This window comes from Botryllus schlosseri, chromosome 8 (assembly GCF_051294905.1).
Source record: "Botryllus schlosseri isolate E-star chromosome 8, Bs_hap1, whole genome shotgun sequence".
NCBI classification, from domain to species: domain Eukaryota; kingdom Metazoa; phylum Chordata; class Ascidiacea; order Stolidobranchia; family Styelidae; genus Botryllus; species Botryllus schlosseri.
In genome coordinates this window covers 13558677-13576590 of record NC_137243.1, presented here as the reverse complement: position 1 = coordinate 13576590, position 17914 = coordinate 13558677, and the positions used below count along the sequence as shown (strand labels likewise).

At 39.9% G+C, this 17914-nt stretch overlaps 1 protein-coding gene across 2 annotated transcripts in view; it reads left to right on the top strand.

Moving 5' to 3' along the window:
* Positions 1 to 17914, top strand: part of LOC145445256 (uncharacterized) — a 37389-nt gene that overhangs the window by 2531 nt on the left and 16944 nt on the right. The window contains exons 2-19 of one of the 2 annotated variants that reach the window (XM_080323424.1): positions 1206 to 1320; positions 3137 to 3265; positions 3325 to 3413; positions 4255 to 4476; positions 4934 to 5052; positions 5124 to 5197; positions 5262 to 5402; positions 5864 to 6073; positions 8269 to 8529; positions 9779 to 9996; positions 12604 to 12704; positions 13450 to 13564; positions 14536 to 14659; positions 14722 to 14825; positions 15244 to 15372; positions 16014 to 16151; positions 16211 to 16415; positions 16777 to 16878. In XM_080323424.1, coding sequence (XP_080179550.1) covers positions 1267 to 1320; positions 3137 to 3265; positions 3325 to 3413; positions 4255 to 4476; positions 4934 to 5052; positions 5124 to 5197; positions 5262 to 5402; positions 5864 to 6073; positions 8269 to 8529; positions 9779 to 9996; positions 12604 to 12704; positions 13450 to 13564; positions 14536 to 14659; positions 14722 to 14825; positions 15244 to 15372; positions 16014 to 16151; positions 16211 to 16415; positions 16777 to 16878 — 2535 coding nt within the window. In that variant the 5' untranslated portion in view covers positions 1206 to 1266. Of the gene's footprint in view, positions 1 to 1114; positions 1321 to 3136; positions 3266 to 3324; positions 3414 to 4254; positions 4477 to 4933; positions 5053 to 5123; positions 5198 to 5261; positions 5403 to 5863; positions 6074 to 8268; positions 8530 to 9778; positions 9997 to 12603; positions 12705 to 13449; positions 13565 to 14535; positions 14660 to 14721; positions 14826 to 15243; positions 15373 to 16013; positions 16152 to 16210; positions 16416 to 16776; positions 16879 to 17914 lie in introns of those variants that run through there. The other variant, XM_080323423.1, reaches the window with a different exon arrangement.

Genomic DNA, 17914 nt, shown 5'->3' with positions numbered 1-17914 from the left:
CAAAACAAATCACGAAGAACAGCGAGCGAGCCTCTTACAAGCCGTGGAAGATAACGGGAACAGATATGCCGATTTCTCTAAAGCAACCATTTCATCCGGACCTGATTTAAGTAGTATTTGCCAAGTTGATCTGTTTCTTTGCCTTTTTGTTTCGTTTCCTTTGAACAATGTGATGTTTATAATGTGGCTGTGAGTGAATGATACATTTACAGTTGTATTCTTGCACGTGGTGATCCCGGCAATTGATGAACAATCTCGGGTAGGGTTGAGGAGTGTAGGATAGGTGATCCAACAAAATGACTATCAGTCTTAGGCAGTTTTGAGGAGTTCTTAGGCAGTGTGGGACATGAAAATGGTGTCCTGAACTGACAATACTTTCTATAGTGAGGTTATGTAGCACTCCAACCGCAATAGCTACATAAAACCAGCTTATATATGACGTTTTACTAGCCTAGTCCGAATAGCGACACTCAAATTTTAGGGGAATCCCCTATTTTTAGCCGATATTCTTCCAGCTCAATGTGCACACGGATGCAAGGGATGAATTACGAAAAAAAGTACCTAGAATATGTTTTTGTGGTATAAGGCATGGGAATCGGACTGAAAACCACGACATTTTGAAAGTCGATCAATTCTGAACAACCCTAACCTTCATATTGAATTATGGTTGCACAACTGGATAATGGATGGCCCTCTTGCACTATTGTGTCAACAGTTCTTGTCTCATCTGGATATCTTGTAATTGTAGTGACTCTTGAATTCCTCTTTGACAGTGATTGCCACTTTTTTGCTTCAATTTCTAATAACGATGATTCTGCCATTGTAGTACTGTAGCCTACTAATAAACCTCCAACACGACTGAGGTTTCTAACCCACTGGTGGGAGTAAAAATAACCAGCACGCTATAATACCCACCACCCCAGGAAGTTTGGGAATTAGCCATGTACCGGCAGAAAGACATTAGGTCTGAGGGACTTAGTGTTTCTTCAGTTCCTCAAATGTTTGTTTTGCGCGAACGATAAATAGAAATTGGTGTAATACTTCTAGAAACCATCATGAATTTTATTTGGTGAGTGCTATCTCACTATTACTTGTACTCGTCTGATGTGATCTATCTTGACTGTCATCAATAGCAGTTCATAGCCAGCGGTTAAAAATACTGTCGTCAAGATGAGTAGTTTAATGGCTGATATGCTTGATTTGAGCTCCTTGAAGAATGACGGCCATTCCTTGATAACATCTGCTTCGCAATCTGATATCAATTCGATGGCGATGGTTCAAAGTAGAGCTCATCAAGGAAAGAGAAGGAGAGAATACAATGTGAGTACCGGTATTCAAAAACATTTCCGTGTACGGTATTGCATATTTTGATATGATTATTCAATTGTATATTGAGGTTCTGTACCTCTTATTATGCCTTTGTTGAAGAATACTTCATTTCATTTAACTAGTCAAAGCTCAAAAAGTCTATGCTTATTCAGTAATTAGCATAGACTACTTGAAATTATTTGAGAATCTGGTGTTTATTCATTAAAAAAGTTCAATTAGGCCTACACTTGTAATCAGTACGCCTTGCATGTCAGCTGAGGATTGTTGAAATTATATATTGCGGAGGGCGATTGTGCAAAGATGTTGCATATAATGACCGCGGTAATGGAACAATGAAATGACTTGGTAAGATAAATTATGACATGACCATTAGGGCTGGGGAAAATCGAGTACCTGAGTGATTCGATTCTGAATCACATAATATGCTCCGAGTCGATTAATCGAGTATCACTCATTATGACATCATAACAGAATAGAATATGTCAAAGTTCAAATATGTAGGGCCTACCTTTTATGCCACCACAAAGAATATAAAGCCTGTTATCCATCACATTAAAGATGCTTTGGTATTTTTTCGACCATTCCGATTTCATTGCACTTGGTGACAATGTTCTGGATGATCATGACTTCGGAAATGTGCTATTTCCAGTAGGCTAACGTTCGTAGTTTTTAACTATAATTATGTTTCTTGTGCTACGATACGGCCATTCAAGGTTTCAGGGCTCCAATCCAATAGTGAAGATTAATATCAAAACTATAATTCTCGTTGATTAATTACCTTTAAGTGGCGAGGAGCGTATAATTTCAGTACTCGAAAAAATTATGTTTTACTACTTGACTGGAATCATTTTGCCCAGCCCTAATTACCATTACCATTGAATTTCACTGCTATCTTGGAACATATGCTAAAAACCATTGTAGCTCCTTCCTAGTTTGATTGTTTCTATTAGGTATTTGCTAAGGAACTTTTAAAGCAGTGTTTGTTAAATGCGTGTACCAGTTTTCTGTGACACACAAGCCAATTTCCATTGGGCCTGAGGTCTACAACTTCATGTCGAATTTTAATTCATGTGCCCATCAAATTTACAAATGTAGGCCTACTGGCATGCAAAATTTGTTGATTTCAAATACTGGTGCGAAATATTCCCAGCCTCTGATGTTAGAATGTGAGGTGGGACTATAAAAATGTGATGAATTCATCACTTCCTATTTTGGTTCAATACATTTGTGTTTTTTTTTGCATGAACACAATCAAAGCACAACAATATAGTCCTCTTACACTCGGGTATCGTGGGACACTTTCACCAAGATTGAACTTTGTGTTTTTCTATTATTTGTGCTGACTATGCGGTTTACTCAAGCACACCGCACAATTCATGTTGAAGTGAAGAAGTTGTGAAATTGCAGTAGAGAAACTGCAATTGATTTGATACATCAATTTGTTAATTTTTTGCTTCATCATACTTCTCTATGCCTACCTTTAACTCCCATTAACACACAATGCCACACGAAGAGCTACGGTTAAGTGAACTGAATCTAATCGATCAATTTCATTTGGAAAATGTTACATTACCAGATTAAAGAACACTGGATACCATTACGTTGTGTACTAAAAGTACGGTATTCGGAATGTAATTGGAGTGTACAATTTCACAATTTATGTGAAATATAGTGATAGTGGTGATTGTAATTGGATTTTTCTGAATGTAGATGTAATTGTAATATAATTGATAGGCCTAGTATAATTTTGTAACTTTTATCAGTTCTGATACCAGCAAGACTTTAGACCTACATTATTTCATTTCAGGTGCTAACCTCTCAGTTACGAGATGTCCACGAGCGAATATCCCATGCACTGAACGAGGGCGGCTACTCGCCAGAGTTGCCGGAAGCCTGCTTGGATAACACAAAAGCAATAAGTTATCGACCTCCCGATGTAAGTTATCATGTTGCAGTCGTGTTGACTGACACGGAACACAATTTTCTATTTTACAGTTCTGCTTTGATGTTGATGGCGTTGGATCAGACGAGCATAATATTGTATCGGCCGCTTTTGACACGTTTTCCGACTGCACCAAAACCAAGTTTGTGGTTTAATTCTACTATTTTACCTGTATGGCCGAAGTATATTTGATATATCTACAAGTTTGCCTTTACCAATTTCAAGACATGATCAGTCTATCTAGCCGATGGGATTTAGTAGGGATTTCATTATACAGTATAAGTAGTTCTTAACCGCCGGTCCGCGAACCATTGGGTCAATTTTTCTGTCGGTCCGCCAAACATTACAATTTAATACCTCAATCGCAAAATGTAAGAAGTTGGACGCTGTCCGTTAAATAGAGAAATCAAATTACAAATTTTTAATTGATTTAAAAATTTCGAACATCTTGCTGCACCGCGTCATAACAGATAATTTTTGGTCACAATGCTGCTAGTGTTATACAGAATTTTTAAAAAGAAGAACACAACTCGTTTAGCACCAGTTATATGTTAGATCTAAAAAGACTTTTTAAACAAAAATAAAAACAACAGCACAATTTAGCGACATTAAGCGTTATCATTGAGTCTACCAAACCGCAAAGTCTCAGTACTTCATACGAAAGTGAAGAATCACAGTCGAGTTAATGTTTCTTAACAAGACTTTGTCGTGCTCCAACTTCAATAGAACCCGATACAACGCATGTGATATCGTAAAGACGGAAGCAAGTTTCTCATTATATTGAAGTTTCCAATATTTCCTGTTGAGTTGCACGCATTTGTCTTAATTAAATGTTGGGCTTGTTTTGATTTTTGAAGGTTCGCTCGATCCCCTAAATTTGTTTTGAAATTTACTGGCGCCCAAGCTAGAAAGGTTAAGGACCACTGCTCTACTTTATATATTGTCTTTATTTGTGGATCGATCAAATTTACCGGCGTTTTCAGAACCGACCTTGTAAAATCCGTCCACGAATGGATGAACGCCACTTCAGCGGAGCTTGGCGCGCGGACATTGCGGACATTCGAGCGCGGGCTGGAAAGCCGCGAGGCAAGCGCCAACAGGTCTCACGACGAAATCTCCGGTGCGTTGCTGCACACTTACGAAATCATCAACAAATTGAAAGAAATCGGGCAAGCAATCTTTGACGAGAAGAATGACGAAAGAAGGTTAGTTGTGGTCGTTAACCGAGTTCATTACGAGATTTAATCTGACTCAAGTTAAGTTTGTTCTTGAGGTCAGGATAGATTGTACAAATGTATAATCTCAATTCCGAACGATTCAAAAAGGCAACGTTGCTGCGGCTCTAATATAGAAAATGTCCTGGCAAGTTAATGTCATACTTCAAAAAATACCGGGTAGTGTAAAGTATAATTATCCTCATCCAAACGTTATAGTACCTAGTCCAACCAGTGTCTAGACGAAAATCGTGTAGTCTTGATCGAGGTCAATGCTCGTAAATTTATAATATAATCTCTTTGCATAAAGAATATAGGTCTATATTTTGTTGTAATATGTGTTAAGCGTAACTGGTTTTTTGTTCATTCAGTGCATTTAATTGAAATTGATAACGTTTCCTTTGTTTAGGTCACTCACCATTTTATTTTAGTTATGTTGCTGTTTCAGGGGTCACGTATCATTTCACAGCAGTAAGCGTAACGCGGATAATGTGGTTTTGATCGTCGACAAGTATCTACCACATTTGAACAACACTCTTGTCCGCGACACAAAAGCTTTGATCAAAGGTAAATATTAAAATTTTTATGATTGCGGTATTTTTACCATGTCTATCATCACGGTGATTTTGTGTTATTAGATATCAGCGAACTGTGTGACATCTCAGAGAAGGAGACCCAACAGCTTTATGATGAGTTGTCCTCAGAATGGAAGGTATGGATTTGGAATTCGACTCGGAGAACGCTTGTATTTAGGAAAGCATTTTTTTGTCTTGTAGCGAATCTGCAGAGAGATATGGGATATGCTCCTTGCGCTGTATGATATGAAAATGTTGAAAAAACCGGCCAAGATGAAGGTCGTGAAGATTCTTTATCTTTTCAAGATGATGGTGATGTTGATGGAGCAGAAGGAAGTCAAGGCAAGTTAGACCGTGACTCATTAATGGCGATTACACCGACACCAATATTTCATATTCATCCATTTTGAGATTGGAAATAACCGTTTGAGTTTCGGTATTTTTGTTCGTATTTTTATATCTTTTTAGTTCATATCTGGATTATTTTGGATGTTAACACAGAAATTTATGAAACAACAATTATTCCTGTTTGCCTTTTGAATCAAAATGCGGTGTTAGTTTTCTGAAAATACCTTGCAGCTCCACCACAGTTATCCATCATGTATTCTCACATTGTCTCCTGGTATATATTGAATGAGTTTACTTTATCTGGAGTGTTAGGAAGAAACTAGAAGACTTTTTTTTCACAAATATTCTGTTTGAACCTTGTAATGTCGAATCAACCGTTGTTTTGGTTTGTGGTTAATTCATTATATTCAAGTAATAATAAATAGAGGATGGCCACTGATTGATGTAATGTACAGATTGAGAATTTGGAGACGCAGCTGCTAGATACGAAGACCGAACTGATACGGGTGAAGGCCAAGTTAGATCACGCCACCTCGCAATTCAAGAAGCTACGAGAGAAATGCACAAAAGCGCAGGGCCTCGTCGCCAAAATCTCCCAGGAGCGGGAGAAGATCCGTGCGGAATCCGATGAGTTGAGAGTGGAGTTGACTGAATACCGTCATAAGGTAAAGAGAAACATATGTTTGCTATTTTTGTCTTTGAAATATGTAACAATTGAAAAAGAAATTCGACCGAATCCAAAAAATGGTGCAAACTAATAGGTTGCTTGTGCATGAGACAACCTAAACTCATGTTTGGAAGCCGTGCATGTGTTTATATCTATCAATTCGGCATTTTTTACTCCAATTCTGTTCCTATCATTTACTGCGCCTGTTACGTGAATGTGTCTTTATATGTACGAAGCCATTTTGTGAAATAAGACTTGAAAAGATGACTCGTGTTTCAGTGACTGATACATGGGTACTGGTTATACCCCTGCAATAATAGTGCAGTCTTTGTATAGAAATATAGGCCCATATTATGACATGATGTAATAGATAATAATAAATTAATTTAGTGCTTTTTGACACCAGAAAAATATGCCAGATCAGTGCAGATTTCTTCCACACAACACGATTCCAGCCATGCTTCTATACGTCAGAAGTGGTCAGTAACGAAGTACTTCTACTTTTTGGAAGTACTCAAGTAGTTTTCCTCTACTTGTGGTACTTACTCAAGTAGATCTGATTTTCTCTACTTCTACTTCTACTTCATAAAATTTTGTGATCTACTTACTTACTTTTCGCTATTTTCAGTTTGTCAAGTAGAAGTAGTTTAATCCCCCAATACGAAAGATAGCCTGAGGAATTTCGGGGCTGTTTTCACGAAGTACCAACATTTAATATTCATAAAAGTCAAGTAAAGCCCAGAAATTTTGTTGCGCTTCGCGCATAGTAGTAGTGGAGTGACAAATATGTTTTCATGAAAGTATCAGTGAATATAATTTAGGTACCGGATTGCTTGATTCCTCTTACACCGCATTGTCGCCCATATCAAATATTTCATCACAGTAAATGTGACCCACCATAACGTTTGAAACTACCGTTTCGCAATCTAGCAATTACATATCATATCGTAATCTAGCAGGCATTACATGTCTTGCTAATCTGGGAAATCCAGCTTTTTTCAACGTTACACCTGTTTCAGCAGATCACCTTTGAAGCTTTATGGACAAAAGATATGAAGTATATTTTCCACTTTTTAGAAGTGGTATTTGTATTTCACTTTCAATTGCGAGTATCATACTTTCAGTTCTAATTACTTTCAGTTCTTTTGTCTACAGGACAAAAGCAAGTGTAGTAATGCCTCTATTTTCCGAAAATAAAGCTACACTAAATATAACTTTTAAGATCCACAATATTTGTTATTAACGTATACTAATCGCGCAAAGTGATGAAACCGTATCCGATACAACTTCTACGTATTGCTCTTCGCCTAAACTTGGTGCCTTATAATATGGGGTAGGGCGCCACAAACGGGGTATTCTAGTAAACAAATGGTTAGTATCGCACTTTCATATCAATACTATAATTTGCATCCCATGACGCGAAATAATGCTTATTCAGTCGAATATTGATACCTCCTGGTATGCATCAATGCGAATCGAGCTCTCTGCACCTTCCGCATAGCTCAATACGCAGCTTTTGACAGTCCATGCGAACGCATTAAGACTGTTTTCAAAACTACCTACTTACTTGAGTAGATTCAAAGTCGGTCAACTCTACTTCTACTTCAACTAGTTTTAGGTGACTCATTGAAGAAGTACTTCTACTCGTACTTGAGTAGCTTTCTTGGCTACTTTGATCACCTCTGCTATACGTTGTCACTCTGCTAGCTCACTCAGATACAGTTATGGTCCTGTAAAACTGACAACATCACAGGGAATTCTAATACAATGGACATTCACTGCATAATAACATTTACTCGGGCTACAATCTAGATTTGTCTCAACTTCTTCATCAGATATGTGGGAAAATATCTTGCGTAGACTCACTGTGGTTGGGATTGTATGAACGGAACACCACCGCCTCCGAAACAGACAAGACTTCAATTAGTCTCCTTGCCTTTCTAAGACTGTTCTGCGTATCATTCGACATTTTATCATTTCGCCATCTGTGTAGAACTAGAAATTGGTGCCGGTTTTTATTTCCTTGCTTTTCATATTATAACTTGTATAACGTGTTTAGCCTCTCTTAATAGGTGATAGTAATATGCTCTGCTGTTATTTTAAGCTGTGTTAAGAATAAATGCGCCGAGTTTGTATTAGACATGTTTCGTATGAGTACCGGCTCTGCAATGGCGTGAAGGAACATTTTTTCAGGTCGCCGATCTCAACAATTTAGTCGAAGAACTCCAGAGTCAAAGAGAGGCTCTGATCGCTTCCAACGCCGAGCCGGCCATGAACCTCCCCGTCGAAAAGAGCTCCGACAGAATTTCCAAAGAGAGAGACATCATGCTCTCGCAGATAATGCGAGAAAACGAAGACCGTGTCGCCACTTTGCAAGTGACTGTCGCGGAGACGACAAAGCAACGCGACAACTTGAAGGTCACCGTCGCAAAATTGCAGCAGGCTGCCAAAGAAGTGGGTTCTCAGATTTGCTCTGTAGGCGACTATGTATTGTAGTAATATAGGTGAGAATCCTGTAACTGAGGGGTTGATGGTACTAGGTACAGTTTCCAATCTATTTCCAAGTAAGTAAAAGAGTATGTATTATAATATGCTGAGTCTCTTCTGAAAACTGAAATCTGTCAGGCATAAGCACTTCAATGAGTAGTGCACATGCCCTAAATATTGTTGAATGCTCTGAAGATGGATAAGTACTTTGTTACAGACGACCTCGAGTGACGGAGATGTATTCTGTATCAGTTTCAATCAATTAATCAGGTTTATTAATATTTTCATCGTTTCAAAACATCACAAGACTGCGATACAATGAAAAGATAGGAAGATGTCGTAACAACTTGTAGTAGCCTTTAAGATCAGACACCCACCTTAGCCTAGGTTTATTAATATTTTCATCATTTCAAAACATCACAAGACTCCGATACGATGAAAAGACAGGAAGGTGTCGAAACGACTTGGAGTAGTCTTTGAAATCAGACACCCATCTATGCCCAGGTGATGGGGGAGATAGTGTAGTGGTGAGCGTCGTCGCCATCCAAGCAGGCGGCCCGGGTTCAATTCCCGCCTTCGGAGGTAATTCTGGGCTTCTCGTCCCCAACGTCGTTGTTCTTACGGCGACAAAACAGCCCAGAAAAAAGACCCGATAAAGAAAGTAAAAGAGCAACAAGTAGCTTCTAAAAAGAATAACATCAGAAAACGCTGTGACACCGGGCACTAGATCAAGGTGGATGCCGGTTCAAGAGTCCCGAACTGATTGGTCGTTCGGCATCCCCCTATCTGTTCATTACATCGCATTGTGTGTCTTGTATATCGCATTTTACATTGTGTGTGTGTCTTGGGCAGATGAAAATATAATCTGTCCATTGATTGATTGATTGATTGATGTAAATAAGAGGCATGTACGCTGGATGGAAAGAAATAAGGGATAACATAAAACGACTAATGATGGGTATGAATCACGCCTGTGTTGATAGTCGAGGATGATATGTCAGATCGAGGTCCGATAATCTTGAGAATTGACTAGTATTTCTGTGAATTCTCGACTGTGATTAGCGAGATTCGGTCTATTTTGTTGGTCACTCTGGTAATCTTTACACCACTCTCTACCAACTTGTAGCCGTTTCCGAGTTGAATTTCACAATCCACGTTTCGACACTGCATGATTAAACGACGATTTTGACTACGACACTTGTTGAACTCATCGTAGGCGGAAGAGGAGCAGGAGAAAAACATGAAAAGCACGGAACAAAGACTGACGCAGGCCAACAACGTGATCGAGCAGCTGCGGAAGAAATTGACTCGGGTCGAAGGCGACACGGGCGACCAGAACATGCTCATCAAACATCTGAAGATGGAGCTGGGGGTGAAAAAGGAAACGATACGCAAGCTATCGGTGTTGGAACCGGAAATTAGTTTTACCGACAGGTAGCGACATGTCGGACTGTGCCCAGTTACTCTTTTGCTAACTGATTTGAGTGAATATCCAGCAAATGCGGTGACAGCAGTCAACGTTGCTACTTGAGTGAAAGTAGAAGTAATGCCGTAAATTTCTACTCAATAACTTTTCGAGTCATGTCAAAATTACTTCAAGTTGCAGTAGAAAATGACAGGATTGAACAGTAATCGAGTGTGTAGTTTCAAGAAGTATATTTGGTTGAGGGGTGCAGCCATATGGTTATTGTCTGTGGTTGGTCTGTATCAGAATTATAGCTAACCAAATATCGTAGTTTTTAGCTCTCTGAATACTTAAATTTAAGAAGTCCTGTTGCCGGTCGTTTGAGTTCTCAAAACACAGATATTAGTCATACGAGTATATTTTAGACGTTGGAAAGGAAAGGACATAGTCTATTTTTGTCCTTGATGTTTTTGCGGCATATACACCGACTCATGATATACATTACACACGATCTGTGCATACTGCATATGCATACCATGAGTGCATGATGTGCATATGCCGCTGAACAAGGCAGGTGCAGATGTAGCCTTGTACACTGTACAGCTTTCTAAGTCTTGCACCACCCCTCCATGCTATCCCAGTAATGCATGAGCGCCAAGCAGGGAAGTCATGGATACCAGTGTTACTAATCAGGTCATTGGTCTGACCCGGTCGGGGGGTCGAACCCACAACCTACCGATCAAGAAGCCGGACGCTTCACAATTACGCTATCTTGTCGGATTAGCATGTAGTTTAGCAAATGGGTCTCATCTCAAGCACGTGTTTCAAGACACTTATATACTCAATGGAGATTACAACAGGAAGTACTATTAATATGCGAAATCTGGAGCAAGGATACAGTCCATATTACATTTCATGGTTGGACGATGATAGGATCTCCTGCAGTGGGTCGCATACTTGGGCAACTAACGCAAAATGACCAATGGCACCACAAATGGGTGCAATCTTTAAAGATGTATTGAGTTACCGTAATTTTCCATGTATTATACACACCCTTAAAATGGCATGTATATTCTGGGAAAAAGCCTGTACCTATGTCTAGTACGCACCCTGCATTCGCAGTAATTCGCAGTACATGAATAGTTATGTTTTAGTTTTCGATATCATTCTGTTTTGCGATGTCACTGTTGAACAATCATAACATAACTATCGCTAACCATTATCTAAACCAGAGGTCTCAAACACGCGGCCCGCGAGACCATTTTGTGCGGCCCGTGACGGCATTTTGCATTTTGAAGTCTTCGACAATATTTAACTACCAAACAAACAACAACAACCGTCAAATTGCCTTTGACCAAATGGAAAGTGTGACGTTGACCAATTTCACTGAGCGGTGTGATTTGCTTGTGTCCACACCATATAGGGCACTATGAACAAACTATCAAACTGGTAGGAGAAATAGTAAAATATCAAAAGGTCGTAGCTTGAGTTGTGTAGCTTATTAAGATATCTAAGCAGGTAGGTATGGCAGCCGCCATTGGCATTACGTTGCCCCTTTGATGTATAGCTGGTTACATCCCGTGTCATCTTGGGTATCTTTATATATGTTATTATCGCCAATTTAATGTGGCGAGTATTAGCTAGTCGTAGTCTGCCCTTGACAGCTGTAACACCAATGGATTCTTCGTCGATTGCACATTTCTATTGCTATAGCACAGATCCATTATGTTCAAGTTGTTATTGATCTGTTCCGACATTCGAAGGTAAAATCAGACGCTGATTCTATTTGACTTCGGCAGTGACTTGATCAATATAGCCTAGTTATCAGGAGTAGACCTATGCTAGGCCTACTTTGAAATACATTGAATTCCCCTATTATTGGTGTTGCGGCCCGCGGAGCCATCAAAAAGTAGGAAATTGGCCCGCGAGCACATTTGAGTTTGAGACCTCTGATCTAAACGATAGTTAGTAGCAGCCAAAGCCTCCTATCACAGATGCGATTGCTCCGGCCAACGATTATATCGTGCGCATCAACCCTGTTAGAGATGCGACTGTAGTGTTCAGGCCAGCGATTATATCTTGCGCACATGGCCTGTGGTATATGAGATTGTTCATGTTCAGGCCTGTCGTTGACGTGATAAATTACCCACGCCCGGGTGCAGCAATCAATGACCTAATTTCGCTCGCATGCAAACTGCAAATCAACTCAGCAGGAGATCGCTTGCTGTTGTGCAGCCCAGACGACTCATGCTAATTGGCAGCACGTAACACTGACAATACGAAGTACCGGGCACGATGACTAAATGTGACGCGCGATTGAAAACAGACACAAAGAAAGGTGTGATTTCAAATTTTAGTTCGAGGGAGATTTTTTTCAAGGCTTGTTGTATCCATGCATAATGCGCACCCCTGATTTTAAGACAAAATATATTGGTAAAACTTCGTGCATTATACATGGAAAATTACGGTAGCTTCTATTTTTCAAAATCCAAAGGTAGAAATCTAAGTTGTGTTTTGCAAATAGGAGTGGAAGTAGTCTTAAAATATAATCACTCAACTCAATAGTGCAAGCAGACACAACCTACTTGTCCAAAAGTTGTAGAAGTGCTTTGTTACTGACCGTCGCTGCTTTTCAGCGAGGATTCATCACGACCGGTGCAGTTTCAAGTTGGGCATCAAAATTCTCAAGTCGAACCCTCAATGGTTGGGAGTCAACCATCCGGTATATCCGGAGACGGTGAGTGTTGCTATTCAATTGCATAGTATATTCTTATTGAAATGAACCCGAATATTGTCGGCTGACACTCGTCAAGGGTAATCGTCAGCAGCTAGTAGAGAATTGGAAATAACATTGTATATCAACAATCGTATCTCGACTAGTTGCTGACGATTACCCCTGACGAGTGTCAGCCGATACTACTCGGGTTTATTTCAGTATGAATATAATGTTCGATTGTATATTGAAGTTCTGTACCTCAAAGAAGGTCTTCAAATATTTTTAGGCATTTCAACAGTTCAAAATAGACTTTTGACAAAATCTCAAATTTGAACACTCGTTATTTTTTGTCTAGTTAAAATGTTGCAATGATGATTCTCTTTTTATTTCTGTGGTGGAGCTCCATACAATTCCAACATATTGCACGGGCTGTTGTGGTGGTTTGTTGATGCCCCTATGTCATTTCCCGGTGATGATGACTCCGTGAATAGCTGTTATGCGGCGTAGTATGCAAGACCATGTGGACAGCTGGACCAGTACTTTCATTTGATGGTTGAACCTGAATGGAGCACCAGTGGAAACATCTTATGGCATGACAAGAACAATATATCTTCAATTGGCTAGAAACATTATCCTAGATTGCAATTACACATAATGTTAAACCAACGGACAAGGCCTTGCTTCTGCCAGCCGATTATAGGGTTCCTTTGCACGGTTTTGCCTCACACTTTCTTGGCAGTGTCTATGGAAGATAGCAAGAACGCAGTGTCTATGGAAGATAGCAAGAACAAGGAAAAGATATCGATTGACACGCAGAAGCGCAACTCGGAACCATCTACCGACATAGTGAAGCTGCCTGCACGGAAGAAGAACAAAGGAAGGTACTTGCGATTCCTTACTTGTTACCTGTCTGCAGTGAAATTGCTAGGCAGGGTTGTAACCAAGTCACATGGCTCCGAGTCACAATTCAATCTCACTTTTATAGTTTTGACTCGAGTCAAGTAGAGTCGTTTTCACTTCACCACCGAGTCAAGTCCGAGTCCAAGTCATCGAGCAGAGGGTCGAGTCCAAGTCATGGTATTATGACTCGAGTCCGAGTCCAAGTCATTGTGTTGACTGCTCAGTTTCCAGTTAAAGTCTTGTTAAACCCACTTTTTATAACTCTGTTTGGTGATATCGAATGGTTCGAATTTATAATATACTAATATTCTTCACTTTTAGCACTTTCTGATCGCATTTTCAAGAACCGGTACCAATAGACGAAATCCCAATAGTGTGGTTACTTTACTTCTCTTCGAAATTACAATGAAATGTCAGTCTTGGCCATCTGAGTCTCAAGTCATATGACTTGGTTCGAGTCATGCGCAATGACTCGAGTCCAAGTCGAGTCAATACACAGATTGACTCGAGTCGAGTCTTTTCCGTATCTTTTAGAAAATGACTCGAGTCAAGTCGAGTCATCAGAAAATCAGAAAACCCTGTTGCTAGGACTTTTATTTTGAGGGTATGGTTTTCTGATGTCAAGTGTACTTTTTTCATGCTTCTGGTTTAATTTCTTAACAATAGCAATTTTAAATGTCCTGAAAAGATTCTTTTCTTACGATGTGCATGCTTCCTGAGGTTTTACACTAATTGCTTGTCAGCTATTTTTAACACACCATGTCAGACAGTAGGGTTATCTGTTGAAGGTGGAGAATTGAGTGCGACTACTGTACTGAGGCTTTGTTTTGTTACCTCCAGCTTGACAATTTGATTTTATGTTGATTCCTTGCAGCAGCGTGCTGGTATCATCCAGATTCTAGTGCGAACATTGTTTAAATGCTACACAATTGTGTTAATTTGTGTTGAGCAGCAGCGGTGCTTCCGGGAGCACTACCATCGGAACTTTCACGACCATGAGTAAAGACGAGATACCCGACTTGGAAGAACTGACGAAATTAGTGGAAGATCCCGACTTCCAAGTGGATAATCAGGAGGTGATTGCGAGATCCTCGTTTGTTAAAAGCCTAATTGAGCCGTGTTTTTTTGTTCTGTACAGTATGTCAGAGTGGTGAAAGGGTGGGCTCGCTGCGACAAACTTTACAAGGACCTCGACGCCAACGTTGAAGCGCTGGAGGAAAAATTGGTCACTTCCTATCAAAAGTACTATGTCTATGATACTGTTAGATTCTACTCGTTTAGAGAATAGTAAACATATATGACGAATTTCAGCTACAAATGACACTGGAGGAATAATGAATTGCACCAATTACTAGTCCTATACAAATCTAAGTCAAAGGATACCAACATAGATGCATAAACGAAACAGTTCCCTATACGAAAGATTTGAACCCTAGGATAGGATTGACGAGTAATGAAAATCATGAGCCATTTGTCGCGTCAAGGTATACGCCGAGTCGTATTCCAATAACCTCAATTGCAGGCTAGTATGTATTCAAAAGGATCATGATGAATTTTCTTTGAGTTTGACATACTCGAACGTTCTCGGATAGCATAACACATGTGCGCTGCATGCAGCAAATTTGGTTCTTCATACCAATTGTTCCTTGTTTCATGCCAGGCAAAAAAAACGTATGACAATCCACCAGAAAGAGATTCAAGTCCAGCAAGTGCTTCAGGAGGATCAACGCAAGGAAGAACTGATCAAACTATGCACGCAAGCGTTAAAATTGGACAGCGTTATACACTCGTTAGTAGAATACCAACCGTTTATAGTTTCAGGGGCTGTTGATTGTGAGCCGGGCGTGCTGGTGTGTACGATGAATGATAGTAAATGATAAAAATAATAATGAAATAATATGTCCGTCTGTGTAGCTAGGATGAAAGTTTCAATGGGGAGTAATCATTGCCACAAGACTGTGACGTCTCAATGTCCAAATCATGAACTACAAATAATAGTTTCTTACTCAGCTAGGGCTTTATTGTAGATAAATGAAGTTGATATCAGATGTGTATTTGTAAAGTTAACGCAACTGATTAGAAGTAAGGGTTGAAACATGTCACATTTTGATAAATCGCAGAAAATATTGACTTTGTTCTGACTTTGAGATAGGCTTCATGGAAGTTATTCTACAATAAATCATTAAGACATGGCAATGCAAAACTCAACACAACAATGTGTACTCACTACATAAGCAGTGGGAGTGTAATAAAGTGAAGTAATAATGGCAATTACACATAGGACATGGCGTATTTCCCCCCTAAGATGATTGTGATACACCATTAATGATTGGGCAGTGGGCACTGCACCAAATCAGCGTGCCAGACTTTAATGTCTGCCAGTCTCTACCACTATTTCTTTTGGATGTCTTAAGCTATCATTTATTCAAGGTACAAGTCCGAACTATCATCTATAGCGGAAAACGCTTCTCAAAGTAAAATCGCCGCTGACATCAGAATCGCTTACACTCACCATGCCATGGTGGACGCCGACAACCCAGAAGATTGTGTGAAGGCTTTCAACGTCGGGTAGTTTCAAATTTGTGTTGTTTCAAAAGCCGACGTTAACCTTCGACATTCTTGTAAAGCGTGAGTGGTGCCCTGAGGAAGATGCTGAAATGCCAACAGTCTCTGGTGCAGGCATTGCAGGACGGGCAGCAGAAGGTGAAGCTCGACGCGGAACAGACCATCGGTATGGAGATCGCGCATCACATCAAAGTGCTGGCCGAGAAAACTGCCGAAGTGCAGCGGTACAAGAACATGGCGGAGCTTATACAGAACGAGCTGCGTATTGTGAGTGCAGTGTTTGAATTTTGGGATGGGAGACATTTGAATTACATTCAGATTAATGATATTTACGATGTAATATTGACAAGGAATATCCCAGATTTCACATTTCCAAAACAATGGCCGACTGCTGCGGTGTTTAAAATGGCGCTGCAAACAAGTGCAAGATAGTATTCTAAAAATAAAAACTGCTCGAATGGTTTGAAACACTGGAGTCAAATAATAACTGGCTATCTCCGACTATAAATCAACCTTGAGATCACAATAAAGCTGGGTTAAATATGAAATGCGGTCTGGACTCTTATCCTTCATGTTGCCCGTACACGTATACTTAATTATCTCGCTTATCGGAAGTGTTATTTCACAGCTGAAAACTGATCATCAACGCGTGTCCCGTTCGAACGAAGTGCACAAGTACAGGCTCGAGGCGGCCATGTCAGATCGCAGACAATCGGAAGAATTGAGCAAGGTATGCATTAATTGGTATTATTGTTTTATAGGAATTTACTCACTCGTTTGAACCTGTCGCTAACTTTTTATGATTTTTTGATGTTTTGAAATTTCTAAAGCTAAACAAATAAGCGGCATGGCGGACCCGAACGGTTTTCTTACAGATTTCGAAATATGTCGCTATTGTAGATGATTCGATTCCGACTTGTGTTGGGTAGGCCTAGCGTGTTTGAGTGTCACCTAATATGATGTCATACCAGTAAGAATGACGTGAAACGTTTAAATATGTATCGCGTCATCCAAAATATTTTGTATTTCTTAACCATAGTTAGCGCTTTGTACCGACAAGATAGCGTTAATGGTGGAGCGTCCGGCTGCTTGATCAGTAGGTCGTGGGTTCGACCGGGTCAGACCAAAGACCTGATTAGTAACACAGGTATCTGTGGCTTCCAATAGTTTGCCTCATGTGTTTGATGATTTTTTCATACCTGCTGAAAATGTCCACTCCCATTACGCGAGATCCTCATCAAAGGGATCTATCTACTTGCCCTCACCGAATAGCAACCTAACTAAGAGATCTATCGACTATTCAGGACCTATCATCTGGAATGAATTACCACAAGATATCAGTGAATTGCCTTATAATAGATTCAAAAAAGACCTACTTGATCACCTCCTGTCGTTATATTAACACTGTTGTCCTATCTTGCCCAGACATTGCTTCATTGATCATTTGCTACCATCGTTTACTTTTTCTTTTTTATTTTCCTTTTTAAACCAACATTTTTTACAGCCTGATTGTATACAGAGTCAAGTATACATGTTTGATGCTGGTGTGATCAGACTAGTTGACGGTCATATCGATCATTCCTATCTGATACCGAATACTGCGCATGCATTTTTTCTGTACCACCATCGTTGCCGTCTGTTTTGGTTGGATGAAAATAAAGACTCTCCCTCTTTCTCTTTCCCCGTTTGGACCTCAGCATTTCTGGGATAGCATAGCATGGAGAGGTGGTGCAAGACATAGAAAGCCTTACAAGGCTATATCTGCA